General features: G+C 42.1%; 1 protein-coding gene across 1 annotated transcript in view; it reads left to right on the forward strand.

Moving 5' to 3' along the window:
• Positions 1–15197, forward strand: part of GAD2 (glutamate decarboxylase 2) — a 90979-nt gene that overhangs the window by 47367 nt on the left and 28415 nt on the right. Inside the window, exons 9-11 of the mRNA XM_033209115.1 lie at positions 6395–6449; positions 8240–8356; positions 11449–11513. Of these exons, the coding sequence (XP_033065006.1) occupies positions 6395–6449; positions 8240–8356; positions 11449–11513 (237 nt within the window). The remainder of the gene's footprint in view (positions 1–6394; positions 6450–8239; positions 8357–11448; positions 11514–15197) is intronic.

Here is a 15197-nt window from a genome sequence, read left to right on the forward strand (position 1 = left end):
AAAAAAAAAAAAAAGTGTCTTCTTAATTTACCAAGAATTCTTTTGTTTCATCTCTTCTCTTCCCACCCTCTTCTCTTTCTCCTTCTCCTCACCCACTTCCTTCTCTTCTGGAATGGATGTTCACTCTCATCAATTGAGATGACATTAACTGAGATGATTTTCTAATTTTGGTCTATTGATGAGTTGTGCTAAAAGGATTTCCTAGTAGTACACAACTTTGCATTCTTGCAACAAATCCCACTTGATCCAATGCTAATCTTGAATTTCCTTCAGGATTATATTTTCCAATATTATATTTAGGATTATTGTAGCTATATTTGTAAGATGTATATATAGGTTTCTCTGGGCTATCTCTGATGAGTTTTGCTTTCAGAATTATCTAGCTTCAGAAAATTCATTCTGCAGCTTTCCTTTGACCTCTCTGTAAGAGTTTAAAGAGTATTATATGTTATTAGTAAACTTGTTAAAATTTACTATCCAGGCCTGGCATTTTGAGGTGGGGGCAGATTTTTGGCAACTTTTCTCCCACTTATTTCTTGGTTATTAGGTTTTTGGGTTTTTTTTTTTTTCAAATTTCCTTATATGCTTGAATCAATTCTTGTAATTTACCTTTCTGAGGGAAAAATTATTTATTTTCTCAAAAACTTTAAGATTATTATAAAGCTTTACATCGAATGCTTTAAAAATATTAAAATCTCTTTATTCATAACATCTCTCTCCTTTCAAATGTTACATTTTCTCTCTTTTATTTCTTGGACTAATCAGATATTTGTGTATCTATTGATATTTTCAATGTCCCATCTGTTGAATTTATTAAGTTTACTTTTTATTAAGTTTTCTAATTCACTAAAAAAATTATTTCTGGCCAGGCACGGTGGCTCAAGCCTGTAATCCCAGCACTTTGGGAGGCCGAGACGGGCAGATCACGAGGTCAGGAGATCGAGACCATCCTGGCGAACATGGTGAAACCCCGTCTCTACTAAAAAATACAAAAAACTAGCCGGGCGAGGTGGCGGGCGCCTATAGTCCCAGCTACTCGGGAGGCTGAGGCGGGAGAATGGTGTAAACCCGGGAGGCGGAGCTTGCAGTGAGCTGAGATCCGCCACTGCACTCCAGCCTGGGCGACAGAGCGAGACTCCGTCTCAAAAAAAAAAAAAAAAAAAATTATTTCTTCTTTCTGCCCACACTGTTGTTGTTTCCCCAGCTTTTTGGATTAATCAATTTAGTTATTTTTATTCTCTGTTATTTAATTTCAGAAGCACTCAGGGCTATACATTTTCCTCTAAGAATGATTTAGGATGCTTCTCATGTTTTTATAAGTTTTATTCTCATGTCATTAATTTTTAATGTTCTGTAATTGCCATCTTGATTTCCTCTTGGACTCCAAAGTTATTTATTTAGAGTAGCCAAGCATGGTTTCTTCCATGGTAACTTGAACTTTTATCATAATCCTTTTTTCTCTCTCTCTCTACAGATACTTTTAGGGAAGAGAGACAGTAGTTTGGGGAGAAGGAGGAGTGATGTGAGGTGGTCAGCACACTTTCTTGCCCATACAGTTTCCCTCATCATATACCTCCCTGTCAGCTCTAATACTACCCTTCAAGGGCAGCAGTAAGGAGGTTTCATAGACAAAAGAAAATATCTCCATACCATATCATGACTGGAGTCTCAGTTGCACATCACTTGCGTTGTTGTATAGTCATAGTATGTGTGCTAAGTAAATGCTTTTGGAGGAAGTCAATGGAAAGAATAAATATTACTAGAATTATACACAAAAAAATCACCCAAAATATCATTTTCTTATAACCTGACAATAATGCTAAGTGATTCAATTGTGCACATTGGAAAATAAATCTTAAAAGAGAAAAATATTGATCATTACAGTTAAAGTTCTTTTTCCAAATCCAACTATGTATTTGGATTTCATTATTTATAGCGAATAGAAAGTTCACTATTTATAATTCTGGTAAAATTCTTTGCAAAGGACTTGGTTTTGTAATACAAGTACTTCTTAAATGGTCAGTTTTGACTTTTGTTAGTTTAGTTATCTTAGGATCCTTTCCTAAGACAGGCTACCCATGTTAGTATCAGCTATGTAAAGACATGGGGAGCTCTTTTCCCCAGGAGAAATCTCTGGTAATTTTTGCTGCTTCTCTGCAATTCATCTTCAACAGTGTTTTCCCCAAGTGAGTCTATGCAATTTCTCTAGTCACTACACAGTCTGTGCAATTTGAAAATTCACCTACATGCATTAACTCTCCTTGCTATCTTGATAGGATAGTTTTGCCTAGCACTGACCAGTTTGAAAAGCAAATATGAACAAACAACTAGCAGGTTTTTGTTACTGCTATTGCATTTGGATGCTGCACTAGGTAGAACAACATCATCAAATATGTTTTAAGACGAGGTTACATGCTTTTATTATTTACTAGCCAGTGCTGATAGCAGTAATTGGGGTCACTGGACTACTCAATTCAGGAGGCTTCCAGAAAACCACATGGACATTTTGCATATGTCATTACAATCGTAGAACTCAACCTGAAAAATTTTTTTGTTAAGTCAAGGTAGTTGTACAGTGCCAAGAGGCTAGGTTTTGCTATCAGACAGCCCTAGATTTGAAATCTGCCTCCTGCTAGCTGTGTGACATTCTGCCAGTCACATAATGCTAATGATAACAATAACAATACTACTGCTAATAACAACATAACAGCGTTAGACTGTCAAACAGGCATCTAGTGGTTACCAAATGTTAGGCAGAGTTTGCTTAATATTGTTTATACCTACTATCTTATTTAACTCTCATACAAATCTGAGACAAATACTATTATCATTTTATAAATGAGTAAAAACAAGAAAATACTTCAAATACACACAGTTAGCATATATGATCTGTGGCAGGAACCCACTATTCTATCTCCAGATTTCAAGCTTTTAACCATAGTCAACTGCCTTTCTGAACCTCAGTTTCCTAATCTACACTGTAAGTGCAAAATAATTATCTCATAGGGTTGGGAGGAGGAGCAGGGATCTCATAGTTACTGCTTCTAAAACTAGTCATTTATCATTGCTGCTGGTAGTGTTGCTATTATATAACCTTAGTCAATTTCTAATAGGAAGGATATATGAATACTTTCTTCTTTGCACTCATGTTTTTAGGAATAGAGCTAAGCCCTACTCACTTAGGAAAGGCTGTTAGTATCTCTAGTTTCAGCAGGGCCAATGAACAGGGTCAACTAGTGACTCAAGCACCCCATATGTGACCATCTGCAAGCCTGCCTAGAAATACAGACTCTCCAGTAACCTGCTTTCTTTGGTAAGATAATCAGTTCTTTCCTTTGGAGCTATGGGGAGTTAGGCATGAATCTGGGACTATGGTCTGAGATACATTCTGTGTCTTTTTGCTTCTTCCCACAAACAGAAGATCTTTCCTGCTGGTGGTTCTACCTGTCGTTCTTCCTGGGATTTTGCCCAGTCAACTTAAGGGAGTTATCTGACCCTATAGCATCATATGACTTTTTTTTTTTTTGAAATGGAGTCTCGCTCTGTCACCCAGGCTGGAGTGCAGTAGCATGATCTCAGCTCACTGCAACCTCCGCCTCCCAGGTTCAAGCAATTCTCCTGCCTCAGCCACCCAAAGTAGCTGGGACTATAGGCATGCACCACCATGCCCAGCTAATTTTTCTATCTTTAGTAGAGACGAGGTTTCATCATGTTGGCCAGGATGGTCTCAATATCTTGACCTTGTGATCCGCCTGCCTTGGCCTCCCAAATTACTGGGATTACAGGCGCGAGCCACAGCACCTGGCCAGCGTCATACAACTTCCTAAAGGCTACTGCTAACCAAGCATCTTAATGCAAAACACCTTGTCCAAAGCAGCAGTCTGTTTCAATGGCCCTGACTTTAGTAGCAGTCCCTTCTTAAACACTAACAGCTAACTGAGAGCAGTGTTATAAAGCATCAGTGGCTACTTAATTGTAAGCTTAAAGGCTGGATATGTAATTATTAAAGGTATATGCTTACGTTATAGAAATACTTTTGGACCACACAAAGAGTATGGAACAGTCGCCATCCAAAGCCTCCCAGGCACCAGGCGATGCTTGTGCAGAAAGACCAGGACTGACGAGACAGCCTCTAATCTGCAGGGGACAATCTGCTAGTTGTCACCCAGTCGTCTCTGTCCCCGCAACATATGGGCAAGCAGGGGATGGACAAAGCTACATCTGGAGCTCCTTCTGCTCACTGCCCTGCAGCCATGAAGGCTCCAAACCATGGCACATATGAAAAGTACTTAGTGTGTTACACAGTTAAATACCTCCCAGGCTAAAATGTCCCAAGCAGCTTTTCTTAACATATGGACCCAGGTCTTCCTTCATCAGAATCACCTGGGTGACTGATGAACATGCAGATTCTTGTGCATATTTGTCTATTTATCAGTTCATTTGGCTCCCTTGATAGCATGGAAGCCCTGGAAGCCCTGGAGAGTAGAAGCTGTCTCGTTTACCCTGCTACCCCAGTTCCTACAACACTGCTTGGCACTCAGCAAGTGTGCAATAAATATTTGTGGGATGAATTAATTCCGGGGTCCTATGCTGACCTACTAAATCAAAATCCCTAAGAATGGGGCCATGCATTTTAAACAGGGACTTGGGTGATTATTATGCTCACTAAATTTTAAGAACCAGCATTCTAAGGTAATTCGGCCAATTCTAAAATAGAGAAAAAGATGGCAAATTTCCTCCCCCAAGGCCTCCCTATTCACTATCTGGTCAGACATTAAGGTAAACATATTACTAGCCTTAGGTTAAACTTTCCCTTCTAGTCATATTCCTCCAGCAAATGTTTATCTACCACCTGCCATATGTCAGGCTCTGCGTCCTAAGTAGACAAAACAAATATAGGTTTGGAAGGCAGAGTGTCCAGGAGAGACTAGAGCTACCCCCATTTCTTTCCAATCTGCCAGAGGTGCATGAGTTGATGGTTTGACAAGCCTACTCCCTCCTCCTGCCCAAATCTCGCTGATAGAGGAAAGAAACAGACTATACGTTCATTACTGTTTTCCCGGCAGGTTTGGATAACACCTCTGGTTCGTGAAAGTCAGATGTGATCTTGAAAGATTTATTTTATCTTAAAATAATCCAACCTTTCCAAACAGGCTTCCTATATGTTTGGCACCTTTGAGTTTGTTCTGGAAGCTTAGATTATATTTCTAGTTACTCCCTGGACTTTTACCGGTATTTGATCTTGGGCAGTCACTTCTCCTCTCAGGCTGTTGCCTTATTTGAAAAATGAGAAGGTTCAACTAGAATCAGGCATGTCTTGGAGCCCCTTCTAATTCGAATGGACCCTCATCTCTGACTCCTCAGTGCCATCTTAATGCCTTACACTTAATAAAATGTTAGGTATGATATGATTTAGTGAGCAAATAATGATTGTCAAGCTAGTCTACTCAAAATTCTCCCAAGCAAAGGTGTTTCACTTGTGGTAAACTTGGGTAAAATTCAAGATTTGCAAAAAACAATTTCTAAGAGTTCTCATTCTCAATTTTCTTGTTTACCTGCAAAAACACTATGGCAATTTAATGTGCTTTAAACTTTATGTGAAAGGTAAAGAGAATACCCACATTTTCTCAGAAATTTGAACATTTTGTTTATATCAGAGCAGGAGCAAGGTGCTTTAGTACAGCCTGATCTGATCAGGTTGAAAATCACTGCTTTAAGGGATACATTTACCTGCCTGGATGAGGCATGACTATCATTTCTGGCACGTTTTGCAGACTCCTGACCGTATTATGTTGTTCTCCGTAGAACGATTACCATGACCCTCTGCTGTGCACAGAACCTTCTTATTAAGTCATCCTCTTAATTCAGTTAAAACAAGTCTGATTTGGAGCAAAATGTTTGGCAATGAAAGGAGAGTTCAGAAAAACCTTTTTATTCCAAATCTTTTAATAAACCGACCTGCAATTTCACATACCATTGAAACAGCGGGAAGAGAAAATCCATTCTGAAACATCTGGATGAGCTACCTAATGACATTCCAAGTGCTAAAAGCATAAAGAAGGCCAAAAATTCATGGGCTCACGTTTCAAACATCCTTTCAACCTAAAAATGCTTCTTTCCTAAAACAAAAACACAGATACTGCTTTGCTTACTGCTTTGCTTACTATAATGATCGTGGTACGGGAGGCAGAGAAACATTCTTTAAGTCAAAATAGCTCTCTGGAGGTTGCTAACATGGCCAAATGCATCCTTCCTGGAAACAGTCAAGCAGTTGTTTTCACCAAGTATTGTTATCCACAGTTTAGGGTTGGACTTTACTCTCCTACGGCCACTTACATTGTAAAGATGATGAAGCAAATTATTCAAAGCAAACTATATTTATTTTTCCTTCCAGAGGGAAAATGATCCCATCTGATCTTGAAAGAAGGATTCTTGAAGCCAAACAGAAAGTAAGTTTCTGCCAGGATCTTTATCCAGCCCATATTTCTATTTTCATCCAGCAGAGAACAAAGTGTGTTTTGGTTTTATTTTTAAAAAAGGATCTAAACCTCAATTTCCCAGATTTAATGAGAATGTAGAATTCTGCATCCAGTCACTATTTATTTCTCTGGATTATAGGCTCTGCTTTAGAAAAGTTTAAATTGCCGAATAAATATTATATACAGAGATACAGTGAGAGTTTCCAAAGCATTTGTCTTCCTAGGTACTGAGGGTTAGCATGAAACACACATACATTTGAAAGAGTATTTTCGGCCGGGCGCGGTGGCTCAAGCCTGTAATCCTAGCACTTTGGGAGGCCGAGACGGGCGGATCACGAGGTCAGGAGATCGAGACCATCCTGACTAACACGGTGAAACCCCGTCTCTACTAAAAACTACAAAAAACTAGCCGGGCGAGGTGGCGGCGCCTGTAGTCCCAGCTACTCGGGAGGCTGAGGCAGGAGAATGGCGTGAACCGGGAGGCGGAGCTTGCAGTGAGCTGAGATCCGGCCACAGCACTCCAGCCTGGGTGACAGCGCGAGACTCCGTCTCAAAAAAAAAAAAAAAAAAAAAAAAAAAGAAAGAGTATTTTCGGAGGCAGGGAAATAGCAGAATGCTAATGCAGTATGTGAGGGGCTCTGGTGCGGTTCTTCAAAAGGGGCCACTTTTTCCTGTCTAGGTGCATGATGTTAGCATTGGCTCTTCAGACATCTCATTTTGCAGGAAGCAATTTAGAACTCTTTTCAGAAGTAACAAGTTCTGAATGCCTGGCCAAGATTCCCAAAGCTCTAGAAAGTCATTTACAACCTGGAATGGCTCACAAATCAGAGAATTTGTTTCTAGAATTCTCTGTTTACCATTTGGTAGATATAATCTACAGTTCCTGATTTAATAAGATACACATGCATTTTATTATTAGGAACTCAGAAATCATTATTTATGTTCATATGCCCTTACTCGTTTGGTTTTGGTTTACTAAGTGCAGGCAGCAGCAGCAGGTTTCCCTCCTTCTTGTGCAGGTACTAGAACGACTTCTAGTAACATCAACTACAAGATTAAACCTTTGCTGCCACCTAAAGACTGACACCGTAACATCACATTCTATAGACAGGACAGAGTCCTTATGGAATGAGGGACTATGGCGATCCTGTCTGTGGCATTCTCCTGCCTTCTTCCAGCCTGTTACTTCAATCAGTTTTCATTTAGCCACGGCCAGAGAGACTGAGGACTAGTTAGACGGATAAAAGTCATGGCTTAGTATTTTAGCTCCTCCGTGCTGAAATGCCAAATGAATTATCTGGGCATTTTCCAAATAGGAATAATGGGCTGGTCAAAGCTACTTCTCTTCATTCTCCTGCCTACTCACTCTAGGGGATTTATGAAGTTTGGAGGCCTCGGTGTGAATAAGGAACACTTGAAAGTGAGCAAAGGGGGTTAAAAGGGCCAGAAAGTCTACCGGCAATATATACATGTATCGGGGACATCCCTTGACAGCCTCTGGGTTCACTATAGCTTCTTCTGAGAATCAAAATGTCTGTTCTTATAAGACACAGTCAGGTCCAACAGCATGGCCTAGAGAACTCAGATTCCAGAGAGTGAACATCAATTTGTCGCAGGCCTCGGGATGTCAGTAACTCTTCTGCTACTACCCCAAATTCAGACGAGTCTGTTAAGGAGAGAATTCCCATTGCTTCGAATCAGCTTTTTAAAAGAACCCTTGACTCTGTTTCCCATGATTTGAGGCTTTCTCGTTTGCACAGGGATTTGTTCCTTTCCTCGTGAGTGCCACAGCTGGAACCACCGTGTATGGAGCATTTGATCCGCTCTTAGCTGTCGCTGACATTTGCAAAAAGTATAAGATCTGGATGCACGTGGATGTAAGTATCCCGTAGGGACTGGCCACTAAAATGTCCTTGGATGTTTTTCATCTGGTATACACGAAGGAAATTTCTTTTCTTTTTTTTTTTTTTAACTTGATCAGCTTATTTTCAGAGTGGTGATATTAAAGCTTTTAAAGATGGCTGAAGCAAATTAGCACACAACTCACGCAGTACACACCATGCACCAGAAGCATCCCAAGGCTGATTATACCTTAATGTCCCCAACATGGTAATATTTGTATTTCTATAATCAGTACCCAAGCTGACCACTTTGTTCTCAATTCATGGAGCCATTGCATTCATGGAGTAATATAACCTACGCACACAGTCCCACTCTTCCTCACTTACCAGAATGGTCAAAAGAGTAAAAAGGAGTTGCATTTATGTAGGAAACCCAGAGAATTAAAAAACAACAACAACAACAACTGAAGCTCAAGTTAGATATTCCTATATTTAGAGGAAAATAGGCTTGATAACTTCCTCCTAAATAAGGACCACCAAAGTTCCAATTCTTTAGCTTGGTCAGCTAAGAAGATAGATTATATTGGAAACGTTTTGACTTCAGGCCTTGTCACACTAAAAAATAATGAAGGTGTTCCCTCCAGAACATTTTCCAATGAAAAAAATGTGTTAAGTTTTAGAAGGACTGAAGGGATTTAAGTTTACATTAGTATTACTCCAAGTGTGGTTTGAAGATTAGCTACCACCTGCAAACTATTAGTGATCCATATGAGATAAAGAGTTTGTGCCAAACCATTATCAATCACAAACCATCACAAACTAAGCATGATGCTTGGCTCAGCTGATAATTTTTTCATTGCAAGACTTTCTCAGTGAAGGAAGGCATAAGTTGATGTTCATTCGAGCGCAAGATCCTTATATTGTCGTGGGCCAGCACTGGGTCTGAGCCAGGGCTATAACAATGATCTAGCCCTGGCTAGATCATTTTGGCTTTATAATAATTATTCAGACCAAATTAATGCTCTTTTTTTTTCCTTTTTGAGACAGAGTCTTGCTCTGTCACCCAGGCTGGACTGCAGTGACGTGATCTCAGCTCACTGCAACCTCTGCCTCCAGGGTTCAAGCAATTCTCCTGCCTCAGCCTCCCGAGTAGCTGGGATTATAGGCGTGCGCACCCATGCCCAGCTAATTTTTGCATTTTTAGTAGAGACGGGATTCTCCATATTGGCTGCTCTCAAACTCCTGACCTAAGGTGATCCACCTGCCTTGGCCTCCCAAAGTGCTGGGATTACAGGCGTGAGCCACCGTGCCCGGCCTCATTAATGCTGTTTTCTTTAGGAGCAGAACATTTCCACAGACTTAGCATTTCCATTATTCCAGAGTATTCCTGCAAAGCAATCACCCATCTTCTTTACCCTGCCTGATTCACATGTGAGTTGTTCATTAGGCTACCAGAGCCCCTTTCATTTTACGCATGAGGACACTGAGAAAAGACTGAACCGCCCGGTGCCATTAGTGACCTGGGCCTCAGGACTGGAAACCCTGTTAGGCCTTGCTGGCTGATTCAGGAAGAGGATTACCTGACAACTTCAAAAATGAGAATGTCTGTGTGTCCTGAGCCAGCAGAAGCTATGGGCCATTCCTCTGGATCTCCTACTTAAATTAGAACTAGGGAATCTTTTAACCAGTTTTATTAGCTTTTCTTTGAAACATACCAAGTTTACCACTTACTCTTATTAGCTTTAACATTCATACATTCTATAAAGTCGAAAGAATCTTAAAATAGTACACGTTTGGAATATTAGATAATTTTTCAAAGTGCAAACGAACTGGGCCAGGCGCAGTGGCTCATGCCTGTAATCCCAGCACTTTGGGAGGCGGAGGCAGGTGGATCACCTGAAGTCAGGAGCTCAAGACCAGCCCGGCCAGCATGGTGAAATCTCATTTCTACTAAAAAGACAAAAATTCTCTCGCCTCAGCCTCCCGAGTAGCTGGGACTACAGGCGCCCGCCACATCGCCCGGCTAATTTTTTGTATTTTTTTAGTAGAGACGATGGCATAAACCCGGGAGGCGGAGCTTGCAGTGAGCTGAGATCCGGCCACTGCACTCCAGCCTGGGCGACAGAGCGAGACTCCGTCTCAAAAAAAAAAAAAAAAAAAAGACAAAAATTAGCCAGGTGTGATGGCGGGTGCATGTAATCCCAGCTGCTTGGGAGGTTGAGACAGGAGAATCGCTTGAACCCGGGAGACAGAGGTTGCAGTGAGCCAAGGTCGCACCATTGCACTCTAGCCTGTGTGACAAAAGCAAAACTCTGTCTCAAAAACAAAACAAAACTAAAAAAGAACTGAACTTACAACAAAAGATGGGGGGAAGCAATTATATCAAAAAGGAATTTTATAATCCCTTGAAAATTATCCTAGAATTAATTGTACACACAGAGGAAAGAAAGTTAATATTTCCAAATTAATCTCCATCTTGGCATTCTGTTTTTAAAGGAGATTACTACATCAATTCAAATCTTCAACATTGATCAAGTACAAAATTTTAAGACATGTTCTAATTGCTTAGCTAATTAACTGGTATGAATCTTTGCTGCTTGTGGATTTTGGGTGGGGGTTTTTTGGACTCAGAAATTATCCAAAATCACACATCAGTGAAATAGAGTTATGAAGCCACTTCCTATTTCTGGAATCATTTAGACTTGTCAAAAGAGTTTTCCCTGCAACCTGGAAGCTGTTTAATGCCCCTCCTGCCCATCTTCTCCGCCTTACACTGTGGGGACCACAGGGTTTCTCATTCTGAGAACATGACTTCACGAGGACTAACAGTGCTGGTGATAGGTTTGGGAGAGGGTCTTTCTCCCTCTCCTGTGGACCAGGAACTATGCCTCCAAGGTGGCTCCTTACACCCATATAAATGTGGGATGGAGTCTGGAGACCTTAGAATGGCCCTTCAATGTAAACTCTGAAGGTTAGTGCCAGAAGAAGGTGGTCAACTTCCTAAGTGGCCTGGGGTCAAGGAGATCATTTTCACCCTAAGAGACTCTCGTTAGTCTGGAAGACACCAGACTATAGAAATCTAGGCAATGACAAACTGCTACCATTTTCCTTGTATGATCTTTTTTCAGGCAGCTTGGGGTGGAGGATTACTGATGTCCCGAAAACACAAGTGGAAACTGAGTGGCGTGGAGAGGTATGTTGCATTTTTCTTATTAACAACATAAAGTGTTAAAAGCTAACTGTGAAACACAAATTACAATCAATTTCCAGGAACTCTTGGAATACTGAGTGAGCTCACTCTATTCAGTGCTTTTGTTCCTTGCCTTATGTGATGTTACATTCATGAATATGGGTAAATAACAGAAAAATCAAATATGTAAATATTATGTGTAAACAACAGAAAAATCAGAATACACATCAAGTGACCCAGGTAGAATGTCTTCCAGACATAGAGATTCCTGGGATCTCTGCACCAACCACAAAAATTGTTTAAAACCTGCAGGCAACCCACGTTTTTCTAGGGAGAAGATTTATAGCTTTCATGTTTCATAAAAGGATAATATCCACTGCTTAAAAAAAAAAAAAAAAAAAACAAATAATTTTGCAAAGCAAATAAGCACCTTGTAACTTGTCAGTGCTGAAAGTTTGGGCTTGGGGTCTAAGATTGCCAGTTCACTTAAAGTGAAACATGCTAGCAATAGCCTCATCTCATGGTTTCATTCCCGGAATACCCTTTCTCCGACACAGCTCCGACTGATGCTGCAGAGCACCTTTTATTTAGAGCCTACGCAGAAGACTGTTGAGAAATGCTGAAAAACACAAAGGCAGTGGTATCTGATTAGCATAAAGCACATTCAGGTCCAAAGAAAAGAGAAAAACAGAATGCAAAATACAGGCTCCGGTTCTGAACCACATGCAAGGGGAGCCCAGTTCTCTCATCACAACATGGCAGGTCAGACACAGTGGTGAGCTCTGACACTCCAGGCGACCAAGAAAGCCTGAATTCATCAGAGACTGCCAAATGCCCACCATCCCCTGCCAAGTCCCCAGATGCTGCCCAGCAAAAGCGTCACACTGGCTCTGCCACTAGACATCTTGGCACAGTTTCTGTTCCAGGACAAGGAGAAATGCTGATGGAGCGCAGAAGCACTTGTGAGCCCTGGGCATGGGGGAGGCCCAGGCCCTCTAGAGTGGCTGTGTAGGATGTGTGATGTGACACCCGGGCCTAAAACGCACAGAGAACCCGTGAGTGTGGAAAGAGAGGGGTAGGGTGACTGGGCTGGAGTCAAGAGCGTCCCGCTGAATTAATGGAAAGAAAGCAAAAAAGAGTTGGGTTATATCAGCTAAGGCCCATGTCAGAAGGGTCACTGTCCCTGAGTCTGATGGCCGGGGTCAGGGCCTGGCCTGGGCACAGCTGGGTTAAGGCACCTGGAGCCCCCCAAGCTCTGATTGCAGGGCCCCATTTAGACGCTGGTGGATGAGGGTAGGTGTGTCTCCCTCCCAGAGTCAGCCAGTGCCAGGCCTCTGCTCTTGGACCCTTGGGGCTTCTCCCAGGCCTAATCCCTTTCCTCCGTGAAGATCTGCAAGAATGCAGAAACTTAAGGAAGAGGCAATGAAGTAAACAGGGAGAGACAATAAAAGAGAAAGAGAACAACTTGAAAGGTGCCTGCCCGCACGATCAGAACAAGAATTAAATTCATGTGCTTTCAAGAGAGGTGGCCTATCTACAGGTCTTTCTCTTCTGTGAGTTTCTGACTGGCACAAAAAGTCTGTTACTTTACCTTTGATGCCACCTGCGACTGCACGTGCTGAAAGTCCTGGCACATCTTCCACTTAAAAACTCACTAAATTACCTACCCTGAGCCTTAGAAAAATAAACACCCACACGATTCTGTACCAAAGACTATTATTTGAGAGCAAAGCTTAGAACGTTCACCAGGGAACACAGAGTTCCCTCGCACTGCCACAATTCTTGAAACTGTACTGTAACTAAACTTTTCAAATGGAATCACCATATATGAAGTCCTAAAAATGAGGGGGCTACTGGTGTTCCACTCTGAGCAGAATCCCCTTAGCTACCCATTTACCCGAGGATACCCCTCTCTCACTGACTTATTAGCAAAAGGCATACTTTCTAAGTGAATACAGTTGGAAGACCAGTGGAAACCACTTAATGTGTATGGCCACAAGTTTAAGAAAGAAATGTGTCTCACTTAGGGAATGACATGTTTTCAAGCTCCGCAAACCAAAGTTTAGAACTCACTCTAAAAGTAGAGGAAATCCATGGTCAATTCTTGTCCCCAAATCCAGAGGCTCCTTCGTAGTCACAGGGGATCTGAATGCCATTCTCACACAAAATGGCACAAGGGGACCAGGCACAGTGGCTCTTGCTTGTAATCCCAGGACTTTGGGAGGCAGAGGTGGACGGATCATTGAGGCCAGGAGTTCAAGACCCACCTGGGTGACAGAGTGAGACTCCATCTCTACAAAAATATATATATATTTTTTTTAAATTAGCCAGGCATGGTGGCATGCGTGGCTGTGGTCCTAGCTACTCAGGAGACTGAGTGAGGCAGGAGGATCACTGGAGCCCAGGAATTCAAGGCTACAGTGAGCTATGATGGCACCACTGCACTCCAGCCTGGGCAACAGAGTGAGACCCCATCTCTAAAAATATTTTAAAAATAAAAATAAATAAATAAATAAATAAATAAATAAATAAAATGGCACAAACACCTGGACCCCTGTCTGGCATCCCCTTTGAGAACCAACCAAATACTCAGAAAACAGCTCTCTTCCTTGCTAGCACTGTCAAAATGCTGCTGAGAGGGTACGCCACAAGCCCTGAGACTCCAGAGCATGACTCTGTGTATTGTCCTTTTCTTTCTATTTCTTTTTATTTATTTATTTTTGAGGTGGAGTCTCACTCTGTCCCCAGGCTGGAGTGTGATGGTGCAATCTTGCCTCACTGCAACCTCTGCCTCCTGGGTTCAAGCAATTCTCCTGCCTCAACCTCCTGAGTAGCTGGGGTTACAGGTGTGCACTGCCATGCCTGGCCAATTTGTTTGTTTGCTTGCTTACTTGTTTGTATTTTTAGTAGAGATGGGGTTTCACCATGTTGGCCAGGCTGATCTTGAACTCCTGACCTCAAGTGATCTACTCAACTCAGCCTCCCAAAATGCTGGTATTACAGGTGTGAGCCACCACACTGGCCTCTGCATCATACTGACTCGTCTTTAGTCCCTCCTGCCCACAGGCTGCTGCTTACCGTAATCATCCTCTGATGTGTTCCACTCTCAAGGCTTTCAGTCCCAGCTGAAGGTGCTGGTGCAGTTTCTGCCGCATCACCAGTTACCCTCACGCCCACCCTGAGAGCCAGGTGTTCAGGATTTAATTCAATCATTGCTGAACCTCTGTCATATGCAAGTCATAGCGCATGGCACTGTGTGGGTGCAAAGACGGGTATGATATAAGGCCTATCTTCAAGGAGTTTAGAATCTAGTGGGGAAGATTGTCAGTGAACAGTGGATTAAAATTCAAGGCAAGGAAGCAAGACTGGAGAGACAGACATGGAAGCTGATCGGAGAGCACAGAGAAAGGAATGGTTCCTTCTGTGATTACAGAGAGGTTTCGCCAAGCAGAGCAACATCAGAGCTGAGCATCATGGCATACAGGGTACTTCATCAGGCAGAAATGGAAAAGGGCATTCAGGCTGAAGAGACACGCAAGTGTGAAAGTGCACAATGTCTTGGAGAAAGTTCAAACAAGTTTGGTTGGAGGATGACATGGTTTCACAGCAGTGGCCAGGTCATGGGTGGGAGGTACAGAAGTCTTGGCCAGCCCCCAGGACCTTCCCACAGAGCCAGGTCAGAATCCA

Source organism: Trachypithecus francoisi, unplaced genomic scaffold (assembly GCF_009764315.1).
Source record: "Trachypithecus francoisi isolate TF-2019V2 unplaced genomic scaffold, Tfra_2.0 Lachesis_group9, whole genome shotgun sequence".
Taxonomy (NCBI): domain Eukaryota; kingdom Metazoa; phylum Chordata; class Mammalia; order Primates; family Cercopithecidae; genus Trachypithecus; species Trachypithecus francoisi.